This window comes from Triturus cristatus, chromosome 7 (genome assembly GCF_964204655.1).
Source record: "Triturus cristatus chromosome 7, aTriCri1.1, whole genome shotgun sequence".
Taxonomy (NCBI): domain Eukaryota; kingdom Metazoa; phylum Chordata; class Amphibia; order Caudata; family Salamandridae; genus Triturus; species Triturus cristatus.
Genome location: NC_140590.1, coordinates 283,528,501 through 283,544,937, shown reverse-complemented (window position 1 = coordinate 283,544,937; position 16,437 = coordinate 283,528,501). Strand labels below are relative to the sequence as shown.

Sequence of the window (16,437 nt, the reverse complement as noted above, 5' to 3'; positions counted from 1 at the left end):
AAATTCCCTCCACTTTCCTCTGAGATAATTTAGCAAGAGAGTTGCAGAAAGCCTGACTGCATCCTGCAGAGCTACTAGTAGCCATCACAGTAGGTTTAGTAACGGTCTAAAAAAGTTATTTAGTAGAGTTTCTAGCCATTTCAATTTGTTTAATAAAATAATCGGATTTTTCATTCACGGACAAGTTGTTATATTCTGTAAGGCAGCATTTGCATCTCTCTTTTCCCATCATGTGATAGTTCTTCCTCCATTTGCGTTCCTGCCTATGACAGACCTTGTCTTGAGGCCCTCAGTTGATCATGAAACCAGGAAGCAGACGGTTTGCTTCTCTTGCGTGTGCTGCTTTTGGCAGGTGCACGAGTGTTATCTGCAGACTTCAGCCAGTCTGAATAGTTCATGGACAGTTGGACTAGGTCAGCTGTCCTTTCTGGTTGAGTCCCTGCTAGAAGAAGATTAAACTCAGAGGCCTGAATGTTGTCCAGGCTATGCGGAGGGTCATAAGAAGGTCCATTTTCCCAGCATGCGTTTCAGGAGCTGGAAGAAGGGCCACAACGATCATTAACGTAGCATGAGCACTTCACTGCACCCCAGCTATGACTATCTTTCACTATCCAGCTGGGATCTATAGGGGGTGGGGTCTATTTGCATTTGGGCGTCCATAGCAACCTTGTGACGTCAGTGGGCCTGGGGTGCTGCTCCTCTGCCCCTGCGCGCTGCCGGCTTTGGAAAGTATGGCTCATCACACCAGCTCCTTGGCCTCCAGGCCCTGGGCCCGCTGAGAGCCCGTGGGCGGCACAGATTACCGTGCATCCGTCCTCCCGGCACCTGCTTTTCGGCAGCAGGTAACTCAAGCCTGCCCAAGGGCACGGGCAGCTGTGTTTTGATCCAGGCCTTTATATAATAATCTCTTATGCTGCTAGGGAAGCTTTTCTTTTCCGACTCTGGATATTTTCGGAGCTGTGACATTTATTTTAATTCTGATATCAAGTGGGCGGGGCCTCAGGACAAGCCTCTGAACAAGACCAGCCTCAGCAGAGCTGCTGTTCTTCTTCCATGGTGGCGAGTGAGGAATGTTGGGTAAAGGGCATTCATTGCGAATGACTGTAGCGTTGCTCATGCACAAGCCTGGTTTTTAATTCAGCGCGGTTGCGGTCTGCCGATGCAGGGTGCTGTATAAAACCGCACAATAAATAAATAAATGCATGGCAAATTATTGCTGACCTTAGTTTAACCTTGTTTTCGACGCCATCCTTGAAGTAGTGTTAACCGCAGGTGTACCTTAAAAGAAGGTACAGCCAAGTGGGCAAACTACCTACAAGCATAAACACACTGGATAAAACCAAGAAGGCACTGCGGCCTGGACTCTGACACATAATGAATCCCCCAGAGGAACCCTACAACCCTTTAAGAAAGTCTTGGTGAAACAACCTTTCAAGGAGACTTCCGGCATCAGACCAACCACTGCTGGACCCGCCCTCATGAAAAGAGACCGGACCCCCACATAACAGGGCAGATGCGGGCAGAAGTCATGAAGGCCAATCCCGGAGGAGACTGACCAGAGAGGCGAGGACTTTTGCCTCTACTGCACTAAACTGAGTAGGGGCGAAGCTATCTATGATGCAGCAGCAGGTGCAGTGGCACCAGGGCCCGGGTATTAGAGGAGCCCACTGCACCTCAATTATAGCTGTGTTTTACTACCCAACCAGGGAATTGAGGATGGGGCCATTTTCCTTGATTGCATTAGGGTTCGTGGCACTGATGCTAGGCTACTAAACCTGAGGTAGCCTAAACCTTTCTACACGTCAGTGCAGAGAAGGCAACGTACTAAGGTAGTTCAAGTACTCTGTATTGGCAGATTGTTGGGTGCTGCGAGGGCAACATATCAGTGTGGTACACAAAAGCCCAAAGGAAACTAATGCCTATATTTACTAATACTTTGCATTGGTTTGGCATCACACAAGTGAATTGGGATTTACTTTCCAGCACAATACATATTTTGACCCAGAAAGTAACTTTCAAGTAATGCAAAAAGCGTTCTACTCTCCATCAAGAGCGGTGTTCCATGGGTGGTACATACGCATTTGAATCTAAGGAACCATTTAGAGAGGGCGGAGATATGGCATTTGCCATAAAATTGGCAGTCTCCCATGTCCTTCTCCCAAGCCATCCCCAGCGCAACTTAGAAGAAGGAGAACTGAAGTAGTCCCAGTGGCGTTGTCTCCGCCACCACAGCCCGTCAAGCTCTGAATGAGCCTTTTAGTCTAATTCTGAGGTTCAGTCAGAAGGTGGATGAGAGGTCTGGTTAACTGCTTTTATTCTCTGAGAAGTAACTCTCAGCTGTATGAGGTAACGCCCTGTCATTTCTTTTCTATGTTTAGTCTTCACTATGTAGCTGGGTTGTGTGGACTTTTGAATACTTCATTTTATGGTTTTAGAGTTTTGTATAAGTGAGTTCTGGCCACTGTTATGCCATTCTAATGGGCCTCTTTAATTCAGTCCATCCATCAATTTAGCACAAAGCACTATTGGTGCCACATACAGTTATAGAACCCCATCATGATGACACACTGGTAGAGACTGACAGACATCTCTTCACTGTCACACACTGAGGATACTCTTCTGGCTGATGCACTAAGAGTGAGGGAATCTCTCTCGCACACGGTCACAAACCGAGGAACTTCCACACCGGGACCATACGGGAACAGAGTGGGATCCTGTTGGATCTCGGCTCCGGCAGGTACTCTTGAGATGGATCTGAAATCCATGCCTGTCCTGACGTGTAGTTCCCACTAATCTGTAGGATCTGCAAGTTTGTTGGACAACATAAACTTTGGGTGAGGTGCCTAGACTGATTTCAAGCATCCCCGCAGGATACAACTAGTCATAATGTCTGTATCCTGGTGAAGTGTGCCGACTGAGGGACTAAGAAGCAGTGCCGATACACATTCATTGTTCGCTCAGGTGCTTGGGAGCACTGGACTGCAGGGTAATAGAAATGCTTCCTTGAACTTTTGTCTGAGTTTGGCCCTGGCTTGGAGGAAATGAAGCTCCCACCGAGCAAAGCTCGAGTCTTAAGCCTTGCCCATCAGCGGAAAGTAAGATATACTCAGCATGAGACTTCATTGGTTCCCCAGAGATAAACTGAGATCGAAAAATGTGTTTAAACTTTCACAAGCTGAAAATGTTTGTGAGATATGGAGTTCTATGTATGGACTCTGAGAACACCAGATGTATCTGTCAATATGTGTTCAGTGCATCCATAAAAAACATTTACATAGCACACAATATTAAATTAATCTTTAAGCACTTATAGTAGATGTTTAGTACTACCCAATGGTACTCATTTATCAACCTTAGTATAATGAAAGATGGAGTTAAAAAGCTGCAAGGTTTCAAATTATGCTTACAATTTACATGGAGCTCTTCACTGGCACTTTACTTGTGCAGCTAGTTTACCAGGATTGTAACTTCTAGCCTACAAGTAAAGCAAGGATCTCTACAATAAGATCATTAACCTACTGATCTAACTTCCATAAAACACACGTCCGTTACCTGCACGTTATACCCTATATTGTGAAGGTGAAGCAGGCACATTAACCCTCTGTGCTAATTCATGACCCTTCAAACCTGTGACCAGAAAGGCATTCAAACCTCAACATCAAGTGAGTTAACTTACCAATATTATACCCTGAAATTTGCTGTTTACGCATAGGTCATTTCAGAAGGTGCCTTAACCACAATACTAGGCGCAAGTCCTGCCAGTACTTTGCTCTGGCAAGGGAAGCAAAACAGGTTTTGAGAAAGACCCCAGTGGGCTTTCTTTTTGTCCTCTACACAATCCCTTGGCATACAAATTCAGAAGATGCTGAAAAAGAAAGTAAAACAAAAACCAGATGATGGGATTGGGGTGCCTGGGTGAGGGGGAGCAGGTGGAGGACCAGGAGAAACAAGAGGAAGAGAAACACCAGAAGGAAAGCATGGGGCTGGGAAGGGGCAGGAGAGCTACGATACAGAGGACGCGGAGAACAACAAGATCAGGGCCATAAGGACCAAGATTACATGGACCGGGACTAAGCCCAGGAGACCAGGTCAAGGACCTGGACAAGGACAGGTGGCACAGTTCTAGGAGGGATTATGAGTAACAGGACCAGGGTGACTAGTACCATGGGGAACAGCATCAGGAGTAGTAGGATCAGTATTTAATTTGAGCCAGTGGTTTCCGGTGCTCAGCACCAGCACTTAATCGTCAACACCGGCGCTTATAACACAAACTCAACCCAAAGGTTTTGGAGCACTTTTCATGAGCACCAGTTAGGGACACATTAATTTTTTGTAGGTACGGGGAGAATACATGATTTGCCCAGAATCACAGGATGTTGAGCCTATGCAGAGACTCGAACCTTGTTCCCCGGCTCCAAAGTCAGCAGGTCTTGCCATTAAGCCTCATCCTCTCCCCACTTGTAGGGTTTCTTGGTTAGTAGTTAGTTCTGTTATAGGTGGCGCTAATAGGAGCAATGGTCTGATACAAGCTGCCTCTTGATGAAAGCTCAGCACTTCTTTTTTCACAAATTAACCACTGAGTAGGATGAAAAGGACCACTATTAGCAAAAGTACCTGAGGCCAGACTCAGGAGGGCCATGCATTGGACCAGGACTTTGAGGAGAAATACACAGAAGGACTCAGATCAAGGGAAGCAGGGCCAATAAACTCAGTAAACTCAGGACCATGGGAACCAGGACCACGAGAAAGAGAAAGATCAGAATCAGTAGTGCAAGTAAGACTAGGCACAGGAAGAGCAAACCCAGAGAGGCCAAAATGAAAAGGACCAAGAGTACAAGGAGCAAGGCACCAGAACTAGAAGGCCCAAAACTATACGGACAAGGCCATGTGAACCATGACAAGGAAGACCAGGTGAACCAGGAAAGGAAGACCAGATGGACAGGGCCGGGAGCACAGCGACTAGCACCTGGAGGACCAGCATCAGGAGGTTTAGGTCTCAGAGAACTATGAGACAAAAGAGAAGGAGGACCAGGATGGGAGCTCGTAAGGCCAGAAACAGACGACGGGCTACAAGAATCCAGTCTGAGCTACAAAGGCCAGAAACAGACGAAGGGCTACCAGAATCCAGTCTGAGCTAGAAAGGCCAAAAACAGACAAAGGGCTACCAGAATCCAGTCTAAGTCCAGGATCTGCAGAAGCACATTACCAGGACGATCAAAACCAGGAGGAATCAGATAGGAGAAATCGAAGAAAGAGGTGAAGCAGGACCAAGATGACTAGGAAAACCAAGAGTAGGAGATCCATGGAAAATAGGACAAGAAAGAGCAGGAAACAAGGGCAAGGAGGACCCAAGTGGCCTGATCCAATGGGCGGGCAGGATCAGGATGGTTAGGAGTAAGACCAAAAACACAGGGCCAGACTTGAAAGAGTTCCATGATAGGAAGAACAAGACCAGGAGGATCAGGACACACAGAATCATGAAGAAAGGTCAGTTCAGTACCCGGAGGAGGATCTGGAGGTGGATGAGTAGGATCAGGACAGAGTTGGAGGACCAGGATGAGAAACAGAAGCAAGGGTAGAAAGATCTGTAAGGAGACAGGAAGCAGGAGGAGAGCAATCAGGAAAATGAGGCTGGCCAGGAATCAGGACCAGGACCAGAAGGCACAAGGCCAGGAGACGAGGATTGCATGCTCTCTAGCACCAAGAAACAATATGGTATATGTTGCTCATTAAAATAGATACAATCAGTCAATCAAGACCTGATCAAAGAGGGGCAGGGCCCAGATGAGAATCATGAGTAAGAGGGTGAGCCACAGGACCAAGACAGAGAGGTCCAGAATATGGCCAGTACCTAGAAGAGGAGCAGGACTAGAAGGGGTGCCAGAAAGAAAATTCAGAGGAGGAGGAAAATCATCCAGGGCAGGACCAGGAGGATGATTATGTTTAGGAGGAAGAGGAGACGGAAAAGGAGGCAGAGGAGGACCTGGAGGAGGATGATGAGGAGGACACTAAGGAGGAGGAGCCAGATAAATAGGAAGAGGAAGTAAAGGACCAGTAGGAAAGAAAGGCAGATGTGATTCTAGGCCACATGTGTAAGGACAAGACCCTCAATTGCACAGCCATACCGCTAATAAAAGATTGTGAAAGACTTAGTTACTTTTTTCAAACACAGCCACTTTTGAGAACTTCTACCTTGATCAACCTACTAAAAGCACACAGGGTTATGTTAAAATGTAGGCTGTTTGGTTACTCACAGCAATACAATTACTACATGCTAACACCTGGCTCGGTGTCTACACCACATCGGGTTTAAAGCAGGGATGAGTTCTTGCACCCTCGCTTTTTAACATGTACACCTCTAACTATTCAAAACATCTGGATAAGGTCAACGCTCATCTGTCGAAATTGGGAGGGCATGGGGGGTTAGTCTCACATTTACTTTATGTGAATGACCTTCTCCGACTCAGCCAAAGCGGAAAAAAATAATACAATCCGTATTTGTAAAGCGCAAACTACTCACCCTTGCGGGTCTCAAGGTACTGGGGGCCGTCGTGGAAATTAAGTGAGCTATTGCCCAGAGTCACATGGTGCTGAGCTGAGCTGCCGCAAGAACCAGGGATCGAACCATGTGCTCCGAAGTCAGCTGCCCTGCCGCTGCACCACACTGCTCTCCGGTCTTCAAAGACTCCCTAATAAGCTGCATGACTTTACAGAAGTCAATAAACTGGCCATTAATCTAAATACAACTAAAGTGCTCAAAATAGGAAAGAAGATTAAAAAAAAGTCTGCTTCCTGGAGCATGAATGGTTATAGTATTTCCATTGAAAATAAGTGCAAGTACTGAGGAGTCACTATTGACTCATGGGGCTCTTTCACCCTGCACAAGCAGCTAGTAATATCTAAATCCAGCACATTAATAACTGCTTTACTCACACTGTCATAATTAATAGCTGTGGTGTCTTACGCTAGACCCGCTACAAAAAATCATGAGTGCGAAACTGCTCCCTACGATAACCTATGGGAGTGAAATCACACGGGGCAAGCAGACCAAACGCTTAAATGTGCCAACTGTGTCAACACAGAACAATTTTTAGACTCCTCAAGTGTTCATCACAGGCACAGGTGCGCCAAGAGTTCGGCCTTATAAAGCAGAGTCTCTCATGGGTCATGGCTCCTTCCTGAAAACGCGCCACTGGTTTAGAGCTGCGCAGGCTGGTCCTCTGGACTACCTCATTTGGCTAGAATTTTGTACCTCTAGAGCAGAGTCTTCGGGCCGCATTTACTACAAAGTGACGCACCGGCAGCGCACTGGGCTTATAAATGAGGTCCTTCATTTCGTTGCTGCATTGAGGAATACTACATGCTATAGGCCTCTGGGCTGCCCAACTTTCCATGAATATATGAAAAAAAGCTTTAAACAAATCTATATGAAGGTTATTAATATTGGATAATAATGCAATGGCCAAATATGTGCACTTCTGGCAAGTAATAAATAATTACAGAGTCCTAAGAATCTACTTGGAGATAGGTGTGGCATATGTATATGAAAGTGGCGGAGCGCGGGTTAGCTCCAAAATTGCTAACGCTGCGATCCATCATTGTAGAAACGCAGGGATGCGCCGTATTTACAATAATACGGTGCACCCCTGCGTTTCCCCATGTGCTGACGCTAAATTCAGCTGCCTAGTACCAACGCGGGCACCCTTGCACCATAGTACTAGGGTGCCTGAGTTGAAGAAATGATTGTTTATGTACAGGAAGGTGGCCTTTCCTGCACATAAATAATCCAGAATGGCGATTTGTAACAGCTATGTGTGCTGCATTGTACAGCACACATAGAAGTTGCAAATCGGCATTATTTAAATGATTGTTTATGCCTGGAAGGGAGACTTTCCTGCACATAAACAATAATTCATTGCAATTTGCTGTTTCTAAGAGTGCTGCACAATGCAGCAAAAATAGAAACAGCAAAATTAAACATTTTTCAACCTTTCGCAGTGTTAAGTCCAGATTTTCCCTGGTCTTATTTTTGGCACTGCCTCCTATTTATGCCACCCTTGTAAATAGGGGTCAGTGTAAAAATCGATGGGTGTTGCAGCAGAACGCCCACCACAACACCCATTGCACGCCCCTTTTACGCTAAGTGTTGCGAGAAAGGGGGCCTTTTTTCAAGGCGGTGTTAGGCCGCGTTAAGTGGCTTAACGCTGCCTTGTAAATAGGGCAAAGGGTTTATCTCCACTGGAACCTGTGGCGATAGGGACTTGTATATATGCCCCTAAGTTGTTAAAATGTAAATTTTTGTGATACTGCTTCGGAGCCCTCCCTATGTTGGACAACCTACCATCATGGCTAAACGAGCAAATGGTTCAGTCTGCAGGTCGAGTGACAGCACAAAAGAAACAATATCTCATATAGCCTGTCCTTGCCCAGCACTTTTAAATGAGCAGAGATTATTATTGGGGCAATAATTTAACAAACTGTTGGTGCGAACTTGAGGCAAGCTGTCATTGAAGCATTGGTCCCAAAAGACAATATTGTGTACACTCGATTTGTCAAATTTATAGAATTGTTTGAAAAAAAGCTTGGAGACCTCTCCAGCTACCACTCCTGTAAGTAATGTGGCCCAGCAGTTGAACGAGTGAAGAAAGGAAGGGACGGACTTACAAGCCCCTTGCTACACTTTTGCGCTGCCTTTGCGTCACTTTTTGTGTCGTAGCGGCGGTGTAAACAATGTGCCACGTTGTGGCCCACTTACAACTTGATGCATCTAGGAAGATGCGTCACATTTTAAAGCCCTGCGCCACATTATACCTGCGTGAGGTCTAATGTATGCAGGGTGGGCGTTCCCACGCAAAAAGCCAAGTAGAACTGATGCCAGGAAATTTACAACATTTCACTGTGTCACTCTACGCTTTCACTGCATCAAAATCCCTACACCTGCTAAGACCAGGCGTAAGGGCTTTTTGAATGGGACTCACCTATCTGTTGTGGCGCAGTGCTGGATTTGCGTCACTTTCATGAGAAACTCCAGCAATGTGTCACTTTTGTGCCAACAGATACGTCAAATTTTCTGACGCATCTGTTAATCCTTGTGCCATGGAGAACTGTAGTGTAAATACAGCGCATCCATGGTGGCGTAAGGACATTTGGCGCCGGCGCAAGAAAACTGACGCAGATACGTCAGTTCCTTGTAAATGAGGCTGTTAGCGTTTTGCTTCTGGTAATGTAGTACAAAAACACACATTATGACCTTCTGCCATTTGCACAACGCAGCACAAAACAGCGCACAATGACTATTTGCAATTTGCACAAAATTTAATGTTTAAAACGTTTTATAGTGCATAAAAAAATATTTTTTTTTTAAAAGGGAATTGTAGTGAAAACAATTGGTAATAACTGTTTTTATTTTACTTTTTTAAGCATGTGATGGTTTTAATTAACTATTCATGTTTGATTAAAACTTTGAAACCTTGTAGCTCCAGTTGTGTTTAATCATCAGCCACGGTTACTAAGTGCACATAAACAATCAATAATGAAGGTTCTTTTCCTTTGGAATTAACGGTCTTTCAACCAGAATCCTTTGGTTCCCCGGCAACCCGTGGCATCCTTCCTGCGACCTTCATCCCCAATATCAATATTTCCATGCCAACATTCTGTGACCAAAAGTAGGATTTTCTGACTTTAAAATTACTAATAGTATACTGATGACATCACCAGTAGACGATGTGGGAGGAGATGTGATCAAGTGGCTAGAGTTGCCAACTTTAGAATCTGGGGGTCTAGGTTTCAATCCCACCCTCAGCATTTGATTAAAAAATGTGTCACTCTGGCAAGTCACTTATTCTCCCTGTGCCTTACAAAATGTGACATGTAAATATGTGAAAAATATAAATGTAACCTACAGCTGATGTACACAATCTTGTATCATTATGCAATATACCCCTCTATAGGTGCTCAGTTGCTTCCTAGCTAGGTTTATCCCCTTTCTTTGCTTCTCTCGCTCTCGTCTCCTTCTTTCCTTCCCCCTCGAGCTCTCCAGCACTCTCTCTAACACTATCTCCAAATCTATACTCTCCTCTCTCTTGCACCTGCTTCACATCCAAGAGCCTATCTGTCTGCCTTTTCAGTGTCGCCGTTCTCCTGCCTCATCTCTAATCTATACCTCTTCGCCATCAACACTATGGCTTAGATTTACTCAACACAAAGCAATGGTGCGCCCAAATGTGCTGTGCTGCTTTGTGCAAGGGAGAAAATTCAGCACCATATCTACAAAGATTGGCCTGCTGCTGGTGTCGTTCCCCTGCTTTGGATGCCAACGCTGCTCTACGTGACTCACATCGTTGCCCCGTGGTGTAGAAGTAAGTGTGCACTGTCTTGCATAGGATTTGTTCTGAAAGCATACCCTTCAACAGTGGTGGCTGCTATCAGGAAAAGGTGGTGGCCAGCGCGGATGACAATAATAAAAACAAGCATTTACAATGCAATGGTCTCGGCATTGGTAAAGTTAGAGCTATTGGCATTGCTCATGACATTATTTTTGTTTATGTTTTTGTTTTTAAAACATTTAAAGAAACGGCATTGTTATTTACAATGTCAATAGCTTAATCACTCTCCAATGCGAGACCTATTGCATTTGCACCCACACACAGATTAAGCTATTGACATTGTAAATAACAATGCCGTTTCTTTACATGTTTTAAAAACATAAACAAAAATAATGTCATGAGCAATTCCAATAGCTCTAACTTTACCAATGCCGAGACCGTTGCATTGTAAATGCTTGTTATAATGATCCCCACAATGCAGAGAAAAAAACTTGGGTTGGAACAGTTCATCATGCATGCATGGGAAGCTTGGCAGGGCAGAGGGAATTGACCCTGTTCTGTACCAGTGATTTGGGCAGTTTTTGTGTACACATAATCCCTGTATTTACAAAACTGTAACATGGTTTTTATGCGTGTCATGTCCTCTGCTATGAACTGTCATTAAGGGTGCAAGGCTGTTGTCCTGGGTTTGCATTTAAAAACTTTTGAATTGCATTCTGGGAGTTGTAGTCCTAGATCAGTTCACTGGATACAAGTGACTGCACAAACTTGGAAACGGTGATTTGTAAAAGAAAAGCCCTGGACTGCAGCAGCACGCCCTTGAATATACCCAGTCGCTCGGTATCCTTAATTTCCACATCTTTCCCGCTGGCCCCATGTCCGGTGTGTGACTTTCAGCCATCCCGCGCTTTTCACTTCAGGCATTACAAAGAAGCATGCATTGGTGCAGTTGTGTACCAGAACGGAAGTGGCTGATGGACACCATGTGAAGGGGGTGGCGGGGTGGGGACAGTGGTGCTGGAATAATCTTCAGAGTGCCTGTGCTGTCATCAATGTTATGTCAATCTGGGTAAATCATTTAATCTCCCCAAGCCCATTGACGGTGCATGGATACCCTCACGGGTGACAAGCCGCACTATATAAATCCACAAATGAATTATTTATTGAAATTACATGGTTTGTGGTAAAAACAAAATGCTGCATGAAGGAGAGGTGTAGTAAAAGAACCACGTTCATTCAGCAGGAGAACGGTAGGGTAATAATAGGCGTCCGGTGATGCTTCTCACACTGTCCCAATTTCGATTGAAATGCCCTCTTAATATGCACAATCAATGTGGTCAAGTATGCAGTTTTACTTCTCATCCTAGGGGCAGTTGGCGACTGCCAGCCCTACCCTCATATGCTGCCTCTGCCCTGTTCCAAGATGTGTTCTCCTTCCCCTGTGGCCCACCAAAGCCCTCCCTACCCTGCCACACCGCCCTCTCCATGCCACCCACAGGAAGAACCCTCGCCACACCGCCCTCCCCATGCCACCCACAGCAAGAACAGCCTCAGCCTACCCAGTCACTTTTAATGCTGTGCCTTCACAGTCTCAGCTGTTGGTTTCGTAACCAGTTCTGTGGGGTCTGTAAGAGAGCATCGCGGGCTCGCGGGCTCGCACCCTCCCTTCACCTGCTCCCCCGTGTGCGCCCCCCGCCCTCCCGTCTCAGACGTGTATTCTCAGAATGCCTCGGTGCTGCCATTTCTGAGAAGAGCCGTCCTGTGGCGTGTGTTAATATGCGGCTGTGCTTGTGTGGGAAATCTCGGCGCGCCTCGCGTCCTCTGTCTCTTGGTCTGCACACTTGTGCTCGTGGCAGCTAACTAACAACCATTGAGAAAGCCAATAGTCCTAACTTGTTCAAAATGAGGCCAGAAAAAAGGCTCTCCCCGTGTCTTCAGCTCCGACCTTATACCCGGGAACTAGAAAACGCAGCTTTTTCCAAGCACTTTTTGGAAGATTCATGAAGAGACAATCCTGTAGGGTCAAAGCGGTGAAATGTTTACTGTTCCCTCGAGGCAGAGCCATTTTTCCCCCAAAGTGTTGCAATTTCCAAGTTTTGGTTTTGATATTTATTTCATGTTAGAGGTGAAGGGCTGCCCTGGTACATCCCCGCCGGATGTTACCGCACACGGTGGAAGGCTGGAGTAAAATGTTGAGTAGTGAATTTCACCAGCTGCAAGATGTAGTCTCTCTCCTACTGATTTAAAAAAAGAGGAGGGTTATGTGTGTATTTTCCTATTGTATTATGTTTTAGGATCACAGAGCTGAAGGTACAAGCAGTTCTGTTCTTTTCATTACAAAGCTCACTGGCAAACAATCGGGTCGACATGTTGATGCCTGTTTGACTGGGGAGGAAGATGCAGCGTTGAAGCATGTTAGAAATATCAACCCATCTGGGAACCGTGTAAACTAATTTGTATATGCGTGTGGAGAGCAAAACAGTTTACCATAGATTCAAATCATTGAAGTGAGGATCCGAAACAAGCCGCGCACCGGAGCCAAGACCAGTGCGAGTCCTAAAAAAAACGAGGGCACCGGAAGACACCACCGCCTTTCTCCGAGGCAGAGCAGAAATGCCTCGGAGAAAGGCAGCGTCGTTTTCGGATTCGGGGCGTGTTTTGCTGTTGTCTCCTCCCTGAGACTTCTCGCAAAAAACACGCCCCCCAATCCAAAAAGGACGGGGCCTAATCTGAATGACTGACCTCTTCTCCAATGGCTGGCCAGCATTCAAGAGGCCAGCCAATGGAGAACAGGGGAGAAGAGGGGCGGGTTCAAGCCCCTCTTCTCCAAGTCATTAAATCTCGGAGCGAGACTGCGCAAGCGCAGCCTTCGCAGCCGAGACCTAAAAAGGAAAGAAAACTGACCTGCCGCCTCGCAGCCTCGGTGCTCTTACCAGTGCACAGGCTCTCAGACACACTTGCGGCAAGCCAGACGCTGCTCTCACGCTGGTATTAGCCAGCATGACAGAAGCCCCGGGATTGGGCGGAGCGGGCTGGTTTTACGTTCCAACAAGGACTGGGAGCCCGGACCTGCTGCTCTCCATGCAACAGCTTGGAGATAGCTAAGTGCGCATGTCGGTTTGGCCGTCCTAAGACAGTCGGCCAAACCGTCATTGGCACTGGGGGCAGTGCCCTGTGCTCACCACTCCTCCTGCTGCTGTCAGGGGATGGCCCAGCCCTCAAAACTCGGCTCCAGCTCTGTATTGTAAAAAATAAAATGATAATAAAGCAGTTTTATTAATTGCTTTACTATCTTTTTTTTACATGTTTTCACGTCATAACGGAGGAGCCGCCGCTACCCTTCAAGTACAAATTTCTATGTGTAGACAAACTCAGATGATTGCCACACGTCGTGGATGTTTGCTCTGCACTGCGCTCTGTGGCACATATTCAAAGTACTGTTTTGGGGGACAGTCACACATGTCCTTAGTGTCTGCTTCAAGCAGGACTAAGCTTTTGATGCAAAGTCTCGTCCATCTGTGTTATTAGATTGACCTTAGTTTCAAACCTACAGGTGTTTGTGCTCATCTGTAGTGGCGGCTGGCACGGATCGGGGGAGGCAGGGTGGTGAGGCGAGGAGGTAGTAAAGTAAAGTTAATAAAATAAAATAAAACTTACCTTACCTCCTCGTCGTTCCTTGTCGCCATCCCTCCGCTCTGAAGGAACCAGGAAGCACACCCAGGCTCCCCTGACCAATCACAACCCGGCAATGGGGGCCTGGGTATGTTCTCCGTGCACGCTGTAGTGCAGCCTGCATGACGAACATGCAAAGTGCGCATGACTGTTTGGCCGGCCCGAGAAAGCAGGCCAAACAGTCATTGCACATTTAGGAGGGTGCCTCTACTCCTCCCCTGCTCTGAGAGCAGAGCAGACCGCCCGCCCGCCAAGCTGCAGCAGGAACAAATGAAGTGATAATAACAACCAGTTATTATCATTTTATTTTTCCTTTATTTCCACTGCCGAGAGCAGTGGGGTGACGCTCCTCCGCCTTACCAGAGGAGCCGCTACTGCTTATCTGCCCAAGTACTGCCCCCTTGATGCAAAGCTGTGCAAAATGGTTTTTTCACTGTGAAAAGTGCACCTTTCTAAAGCAAAAGATTTTGCACCAGATAGTAAATTACATGTGCCACTTCCCATCGCGCTTGCATCGGTGCAAAGCCTTTTTTTTTATTTGGGTCTAAATGAATAATGTTGCACGTTTGTTAATTTCTGCTCGAGAAAATTCGGTAGCTTTCCCCAGTGTTTAACTGTTTTGCATTCCATTCTGGAAAGGGAGATAGAGAACCTGAGGCGCCCCTTCCAGGATGGGCACGCCCGGACAACCCCGCACAGTCGGCGTGAACCTGCGCACGTGCAAGCAGACACACATTTGCACACACACTCTCTCACTCACATAGTCCCACACTGAGGTAACGCCTATACGCGCGTGCCAGACAAATACCGACCGAGGGAGCCCCTTTTCATGTTTTGCACCCCCTAAGAGATGTGCCTCGCAAACCCCAGACCCTGACGGAGAGTTGGGCGGGACTGGGAATTCCTCTGGCTTCTAGAGGACGTGTTAAAGCTGGAAGGGATTACCTCTGGAGTAAACCTGAGATAAAAACGTGTTATGTTCTAGCACCCACCTCTAAGCCAAGCTCATGGTCCCTGCTGCCCCCAGGGATGCTATCTCTTCAACTCGAATACAGTACCTGCGAGGGCCCCTTGGCGTGGTGTGCTTCCAGGGTGAAGGGCTGGGGTCCGGCATGGAAGATGGTGTTCGCGGGGAGGCATGGCTGCCCGGTGAACTGGGCCTTCGTCTCGCTGTGCTGGTGTCCAGTGTGCAGCGGGGTCCTCCAGGCGCGGAGCTTCAGCTGCGGAGAGAAAGAGGTCAGATCAGGGACCGCTGCTCCCATGCCAGGGCTGAACATGATGCTCCAGAGAGGGCAGCCATGGTGGCACGAGCTAGGTGTGCACCCAGGAGTCTCTCTTCTGAGCTCAGGTTCTGATATCCATGAACTGGGTGTGGCACTGTTTTGGCTGCACCTTCACATGCTAGAGTCTGGACTGCTCACACCTTTGTACACTCATGGACATCTCCAGAGCTTCACTCTATGCAGTGCCAGACTCACCCTGCACAGCCCTGAGCTGGCGTGCTGTACAACACGGACCTCTCACACAGGACACCCATGAGCTTATACTGGGCAGCCTGAACTTTCACTCTCTACAGCCCTAACTCTCACACTGTATGCCCCCGAGCTCTCTGTGCAGCACAACAACCCTGAACTCTCACACTCTGCAGCCTGAACTCACACTCTGCAGCCTGAACGCTCACACTCTGCAGCCGGAACTCTGCACTGTCATTCATTTTCAAACTGTACAGCCCAGGCCAGAGCTCTTACACTGTACAAGCATTAACTCTCACAGTACACTGTATAATCCTGAACTCACACTGCACACTGTATAATCCTGAACTCACACTGCACACTGTATAATCCTGAACTCACACTGCACACTGTAGAATCCTGAACTCACACTGCACACGGTATAATCCTGAACTCACAATGCACAACCTTTAACTCGGAAAGTACAACGTGGAACGTTCACACTCTGCAGCCTGATCTCTCGCACCCTGCAGCCCATGCTGTTAAACTGCACTGTCCTGAAATCTCACAATGTACAGCCATTAATGTTGACACTGTCCTACCCTGAGCTCTCACATTGAACAACCTTTAACTCAGAAAGTACAACCTTGAGCTCTCACACTATGCAGCCTGAGCGCTCATATTGCACAGCAATGAGCTCTCACACTCCAAGTTATCTACTTTCCCCACAGTTGTACATCCCTGGACATTTCTAGCACTGGTTTCCCCGGGCCTCCTCCCCCCTCAGCCCAGAATGATGAAGAGGGCTGTGTAGAGCTGGTTGATGTACAGGCTTCACAGCCCTAGATTGTTTTTGTGCAGGAACGTGTCCCTTCCTGCACAAAAACAATCCTGCCTGTAATGCAGGCACTCTTGCCCCATGGTGTAAGGGTGCCTGAGTTGGTGCTAAGCAGCACTAAGTGTACAAGCGAGAGAGAGAGAGAGCAGAA

The 16,437-nt window shown here is 47.0% G+C and overlaps 1 protein-coding gene across 1 annotated transcript in view; it reads right to left on the bottom strand.

Moving 5' to 3' along the window:
• Window positions 1-16,437, bottom strand: part of SAXO3 (stabilizer of axonemal microtubules 3) — a 55,653-nt gene that overhangs the window by 17,250 nt on the left and 21,966 nt on the right. Inside the window, exon 3 of the mRNA XM_085616277.1 lies at window positions 15,056-15,217. Coding sequence (XP_085472403.1) covers window positions 15,056-15,217 — 162 coding nt within the window. The remainder of the gene's footprint in view (window positions 1-15,055; window positions 15,218-16,437) is intronic.